The sequence below is a fragment of the Tachysurus fulvidraco genome, chromosome 6, assembly GCF_022655615.1.
Source record: "Tachysurus fulvidraco isolate hzauxx_2018 chromosome 6, HZAU_PFXX_2.0, whole genome shotgun sequence".
Classification (NCBI taxonomy): domain Eukaryota; kingdom Metazoa; phylum Chordata; class Actinopteri; order Siluriformes; family Bagridae; genus Tachysurus; species Tachysurus fulvidraco.
The window spans coordinates 1,949,404-1,956,903 of record NC_062523.1 but is presented as its reverse complement, the minus strand read 5'-3'; the positions used below and the strand labels follow the sequence as shown (position 1 = coordinate 1,956,903).

Sequence of the window (7,500 nt, the reverse complement as noted above, 5' to 3'; positions counted from 1 at the left end):
TAGATAGATAGATAGATAGATAAACAGACTACTGACAGACAGACAGACAGACAGACAGACAGACAGACAGACAGACAGATAGATAGATAGATAGATAGATAGATAGATAGATAGATAGATAGATAGATAGATAGATAGATAGGCATACTGACAGACAGACAAACAGACAGACAAACAGACAGACAGACAGATAGATAGATAGATATACTTACTGAAAGACAGACAGATAGATAGATAGATAGATAGATAGATAGATAGATAGATAGATAGATAGATAGATAGATAGATAGATAGATAGATAGATAGATAGATATTTCTTGTAATTTACAGATAGAACCTTATTATTCAGAATTATTTTTTTATATTGTTCGGTTTGTCTGTCGGTCTGTTTCTTAAACTGTTTCTCTTAATAGTTTTAGACCAAATTATAATCAGACATACATTTAGTTATACTTTTATTTATTTCCAAAAATGTATTTACTAAATTTTAAGACATTTATAAACGCTGTAGCTAGATGTGAAAATCCTTGACACATAAATCCAGCCAGAGCAAAGTGAGTTAAAAGTGAGTGAGTCAAAGCACCAGACATTCATGCTGATTACCTGCCAATTAAAACTCGCAAGAAAAAACCTCAGAAAGGAGAAAGTGTTCTGAGAAATGCAAAGTAGAAACAGAGAAAGGTGCATTTATGTTTCGCAGAAGAGCTCCTTACCTCTGCTATGATCCCGAGCAGGAACAAAGGAACTATCCACTGCCAGTCCATCTTCTTCTCCAGCATCTCCAATCTGCTGTAAATCTGTAAAGAAGAAGCATTCTATTAAAGGTGGGGTCTCCAATGTTTGAGAAACGCTTCAGAAAACCGAGTCGGGACGACAAACAAAACAAAAACAAAACAAACGTGTAGCCAATGAGCAGAAAGGGGCGGGGCTTGTCGATATGGGCGGAGAGAGTGTTCAGTGCGCGTGTGTGACATTAGCAAAAAGCGGTTTTAACATCGACATGGAGGATAAAAACAAAGAAAGAAAGAGAAGAAAGGCTTACGATAAGGACAAGAAGTAGGACGTGTTAATATAGGATCAGCTTTCCAGCGCTGGAGAGAACTGAAGGAGCAGGAAGTTGGCCACATATTCACAGGTTGGAGTTTCCCGAGTCAATAACTCCTGAGCTAAACGCTGTTACTACACAAATAACACCTCTTTTCTATCGTAGTGATGTAGAGAGGCAGCTACAACCGCGTTTTGTGTAGTAACAGCGTTTAGCTCAGGAGTTTACTCGACTTTACTTAAGACGCCGAGGCGCTTTTTTCCTTCTCGATAGGTGAGTAACGTTGGTTTTGCTTTGTTACACAGAACTAATATATGCCTTTGTCCTTTACATCATTATGCTTGTGTGGCATTTTTCCTTGTTTGTTTATCTACAATCGTATTGTTCTTCCCTTCAGCTATGATAAAGACACGTTTCTTTCTGTCAGTCGCCTGGGTTACGTATGTATGTGTGGGCGGAGCTAACGATACAGGGGTGGGACCCGTTTGGGTTAGGGGCGTGTTTGTTTTGGTGATTTTATATGTCAACATTGGCTTTCAAAAATCAGAGACCCCGCCTTTAACTGTAAAAGCAAACCATGCTTAATGTCTCCAACCAGATCTCGAAAATGCTTTCTATGGAAATGAAATCCCTCTTCAGTGTATTAGTACAACACAGTATCAGCAACCTGCTTCCTGTCTTCAGACCACAGTCTTTAGACACAATGCCCTGGATGTAACACTGCTTTGTTACCCCAGTTTGTTGACCTGATTCGTGTTAACTACTGATGTGCTCGTCTAGGTTTCTGATGAGTATGTACGTAAGTCTTATATATATAAAAACCTTTTATAACCTTTGTTTCCCAAATTAGTCTCTTATCTAATCTTCAGATGTGTGAATATGGATTATCCCAGGTTATGGATGTAGCTACACATTATGGTTACAAGGAATTTGATCCAACTCACAAAATGTCACATCTTATTCAGAACAACAAGAAGGTTTAATTCCATTGCCCTTCGTTGGTTTAATATAACTAACTGCTTCAAAAAATCAAGTGACTTAAAGTAGCCTTTCTCTCCTAGCATACAGCAATAATAGGCCAGCTTCCTCTTTGTGCATTTGAAGTCAATATATTATCTCAACAATGAAGATGAACACGTGACTGCAGTCTCTGTGGGGAAGCTGCAACATCGGTCCACTCACCAAGAGGTCGTGATTTGGAAGAACAGGAACTGATTGTGCAAAATATTTTGACATTCCCATAATGAGAACCAGCCATGATATGACAGCTGAATTTCTACATAACCAAACTATATCTGCAGTGCGCTGATGACGAACGAACTGCATCTCCATTTCCAAATGATTGTTTTAGGTTTATGCTCACAGAAGTACTCACAGAACTAGCTGAGGATGGAGTGATGGATGAATATGTGACAGTTTGGACAAACAGCAAACAACATAACTCATATATTCATCTTTCTCTTTGTAGATCGCATGCCAAAAAATATGTCATAGGTTTGTTATCTCACTAAGGACCTATAGACTACACCCTGGACTACACCCTGGACTACACTATACACTACACTATAGACTACACTCTAGACTACACTCTAGACTACACTATAGACTACACCCTGGACTACACTATAGACTACACTATAGACTACACTATAGACTACACTATAGACTACACCCTGGACTACACTCTAGACTACACTATAGACTACACCCTGGACTACACTCTAGACTACACTATAGACTACACTATAGACTATACCCTAGACTACACTATAGACTATACCCTAGACTAGACTATAGACTACACTATAGACTACACCCTGGACTACACTCTAGACTACACTATAGACTACACTCTAGACTAAACACTGGACTAAACTCTAGACTACACTCTGGACTAAACTATAGACTACACTCTAGACTACACTATGGACTAAACTATAGACTACACTCTGGACTAAACTCTAGACTACACTATGGACTAAACTCTAGACTACAGTCTGGACTAAACTCTGGACTAAACTATAGACTACACTCTAGCTGTCAGTGAGGTCTGAAACTTACATCGTGTATTATTTTCCTTATGTTTCAATAGTTTTGCTGGGTGTCACTTCCAGTTGTGGTCATGTTGAATAATTATTTGTCTCACAGTGGATGTATAGAGCTGTTCTTATAGCCTTCCCCGGACTGATGGGCTGGCATCACTTTCATCCTTGGATATCTCCTTTCCTCTTGGCATTCTTGGTCTTTGTGGTACACCTTGGCACTTTGGTGCTTCTCTTAATCAGTGTTGCCCAACCACTTTGAATTCAAGACCTTTAAAAACTTCCATTTCCAAAAAAAATTTCCAGCCTGTGACAACTTTTAATGCCCTTGAGCAGGGGAGTCGAACTCAAACTCACAGTGGGCCAAAATCTAAAACTGAGATAAAGTCACGGAATATTTGAATACAAACTGTATATTTATTGAAAAGTTAACTGCAACTGATCTGTAATGTTCAACCTTTTTCATATGGAAACAAACTTTCGCATTGCCGGGTGTAAGTCAGACTTGTTCCCGGTGCATGTTGGACTCCGGCAGGGCTGCCCTTTGTCACCGGTCCTGTTCATTATTTATATGGACAGGATTTCTAGGTGCAGTCGAGGGCCGGAGGGAGTCAGGGGACCACAGGATTTCGTCTCTGCTTTTTGCAGATGATGTTGTCCTGTTGGCTTCTTCAAATCAGGACCTTCAGCATGCACTGGGACGGTTTGCAGCCGAGTGTGAAGCGGCGGGGATGAGAATCAGCACCTCCAAGTCCGAGGCCATGGTTCTCAGCCGGAAAAGGGTGGCTTGCCCTCTTCAGGTTGGTGGAGAGTTCCTGCCTCAAGTGGAGGAGTTTAAGTATCTTGGGGTCCTGTTCACGAGTGAGGGAAGGATGGAGCGGGAGGTCGACAGGCGGATCGGTGTATCTTCCGCAGTGATGCGGTCGATATACCGATCTGTTGTGGTGAAGAAAGAGCTGAGCCGCAAGGCGAAGCTCTCTATTTACCAGTCCATCTACGTTCCTACCCTCACCTATGGCCATGAGCTTTGGGTCATGACCGAAAGGGCAAGATCCCGGATACAGGCGGCCGAAATGAGTTTCCTCCGCAGGATGGCTGGGCGCACCCTTAGAGATAGGGTGAGGAGCTCAGTCACTCGGGAGGAGCTCAGAGTAGAGCCGCTGCTCCTCCACATTGAGAGGGGTCAGCTGAGGTGGCTCGGGCATCTGTTTCGGATGCCTCCTGGACGCCTCCCTGGGGAGGTGTTCCGGGCATGTCCAACCGGGAGGAGGCCCCGGGGAAGACCTAGGACACGCTGGAGGGACTATGTCTCTCGGCTGGCCTGGGAACGCCTCGGTATTCCCCCGGAAGAGCTGGAGGAAGTGTCTGGGGAGAGGGAAGTCTGGGCATCCCTGCTTAGACTGCTGCCCCCGCGACCCGGCCCCGGATAAGCGGTAGAAAATGGATGGATGGATGGATGGAAAGACACATCGGTGATGTTCAGGTCACAAACTTTGACCATACACTTTTTGACAAACTCTCCCTCATTAAAGGGCAGATTTTGCCGTCTCTGTTGCCACAATAAAGCTTTACAGCCTTTACAGCAGCTTCACTTTTTGATTTAGCTTTCATGAACATAGCCTGACGGAAAACAGACTTTTTCATCTCCTCCGCCTTCTGGAGCTTCTGCGTTACATCCAATATGCTTTACATATTTCTCATAATGCTTCGTGTCATAGTGTCTTCTTATGTTATATACTTTCGTTACAGACACGTTAGCTCCGTTAGCACACAAGACAAACAGCTCTGTCCTTTATATTGGTGAACAGATAATCTGCCTATCTCCTGTCTTTAAAGCTCCTATTTGTCCATCTTTCGTTTGGACATTTTTGTGGAGGGTGAATTAACTTGCCCGATGTGACTGTAACATGGTTGTTAACGACTGTCAACAGAGAATGAGGGGCGCTTGGTGTTCGTGACTACGCGTCAATACAGTGGCAAGACATTCTGGGATTTGTAGTATTAGCGGAGCATGCGGCTAGTCGGCTGTAATGCACATCTGATATGATCTCGCGGGACAAATATAATTACACAGCGGGCCAAATTTGCCCCGCCGGCCAGAGTTTGACACCCCTGCCCTTGAGCTTTCAACATTTTTTTTGGTGAATAAGAGTGAATATTATAGTGCACATCTTGCCGATGTCTCTTTGTTGACTTTGCCGAACTGCTCTGCAACAATAAAACATCACCTCATCATACATTATTGAGCAGTAACTACAAACAGAAAGAAGGCTACATGTAAAAATGGCCAGGGATGAAGAAGCTTGTAACGATGCAGCTTACACACTCGAATCTCTTATATTAAATATAAAACGTCAGCCACGATCCAATGCCTTACTGTAGATAAAGGACAGTCTGTTTCGTAGCCCCGTAGCTCAGCTTATACGTATCTACTCATGCATTCCTCGGAGGCTCTCAGAAGTCGGCGCCGTCGTTAATTATTCACAGAGTTTGAACAGCTCTCGTTAAGAAGTAAGACGTAGCCCGAGCTTGTGTCAGCATCACATCCATTTGTGTTAACTTGTGCTCGTTGGAGGTGATGGTGGCTCAGATGTTAAGGGACTGTAAGAGTCATTGTAAAGATTAAATCCCAGAAGCTGCCAAAAAACCACTTAAGTAAGACCTTTAACTTATCACCCTCTCAGATGGGGTAAGCGTGGATTTTATTCCTTCCAAAATTTAAACATCAAATGAACAAATCAAATGAATATTTTGCTGTTTTACAGGGACGACAGAAAAAATAACTGCCGTGTAAATGCAGTCTTTGAGAGTTTGGAAAATGATCAATAGTTTGTTGGGTTTTTAAGTTCAATACATGACCTCATTTTTGACTGAATTTCTCAGTCACGCTGGTTCAAGACAGCAATAATTCAAGTAATTAAAGACAGATTAGGGAGGACCGTCCTCTCGCCGCTCGGCTCCTCTGAGTAAGTCCCATCTCTCCTTCCTCTGAATGTAAATACAATATTCCTCCCATTCGGTATGGCCCGATGCAGACTTAACGTGCTGTTTATAATCGAAACGGACATGATTTCCTTGCCTCGGCTTTATGCGGTATGAAAAATGGATGAACGCATGCTGGCTTCAGGGGTTCAGGGCTTCGTCGCTCTTACAGTCGGTTTCTTGGAGTCATTTAAATATTTACAGTACAGTCATATCGAGTAGAAATATACTTAAGTGTCAAAATAATACTGAATGTCTATTGTGTGGGTGGCGATAGACTTTAGGCAAATCGGCCAATGTGATCTATTTATTGGTATAATTGTTTTTACTATGTAGATTGATTCATGAACATGAATGACATTGCTAGTACAACTAGCTCTTGCTTATGCACATGTTGATGTAGACCAAATGCATCCAGATTTAGCTGAAACACCGGTCAACGATTTACTAACGATTAGGTTTCTTTGCGACCCGAATCATTGGACTGGGCTCCACTTTCCATTTGAACGCTGAACCTCTGCTTAAGCCTCCAGTCTCCTGCAGAGCAGAACAGGTTTTCTTCAAGGATTGTTCTATACAGTATCTGTCTCCAAACATCTTCGACTCTGATCGTCCATGCTGATGAAAAACATGTGAAGATTTTATGGCATGGAAGGCACTGGATGTCCCGTCTAGATGCAGTTGTGTTTCGGTGGTTACAGAAGCTTATTCAGAAGGTCAAGACTTTAGACCTCAGAAGTACTAACTTCAATTAATGGGCTGTTGAGAAAGGCCCGTAACCTTCTTTTCTCCAGAGCCACTATGTCCTTGGCTGACCCCAGCTTCAAAACAAGCTCTGGTACTGGATGCTAACGAAGGATTTCACTTCACTGTATATGACAATAAAGACGTTCTGTCCGTATCTGAATAACAAATGCTGAGATTTCTCATCTGTGTTTAGACCTTCCATAGATTTTTTTCCTTAGGGCCCGTGTCGTGTACGGAATTTGAATGGATCTCATTTCCCTTGAACAATATGCAAACAAGTAAGTGAGTAAGGTTCAGTGAGGAAAGTCAGCATGAAGCATGCCTTCAAATACACAGACCTGCTTTCTGATGCCAACAAGATTTGAGCATGATGTAGGACAGAGGTGAAAAAATAACTAACTGATTATCCATCCCAGAATACATTCATTCATTCATTTATTCATTCATTACCGCTTATCCGAACTTCTCGGGTCACGGGGAGCCTGTGCCTATCTCAGGCGTCATCGGGCATCGAGGCAGGATACACCCTAGATGGAGTGCCAACCCATCACAGGGCACACACACACACTCTCATTCACTCACACACTCACACACTACGGACAATTTTCCAGAGATGCCAATCAACCTACCATGCATGTCTTTGGACCGGGGGAGGAAACTGGAGTACCCGGAGGAAACCCCCGA

General features: G+C 42.7%; 1 protein-coding gene across 1 annotated transcript in view; it reads right to left on the bottom strand.

The window, feature by feature from the left end:
- The window catches only part of calcrla (calcitonin receptor-like a), a 48,752-nt gene that overhangs the window by 21,301 nt on the left and 19,951 nt on the right, over nucleotides 1-7,500 (bottom strand). Inside the window, exon 2 of the mRNA XM_047815186.1 lies at nucleotides 714-797. Coding sequence (XP_047671142.1) covers nucleotides 714-779 — 66 coding nt within the window. The 5' untranslated portion in view covers nucleotides 780-797. The remainder of the gene's footprint in view (nucleotides 1-713; nucleotides 798-7,500) is intronic.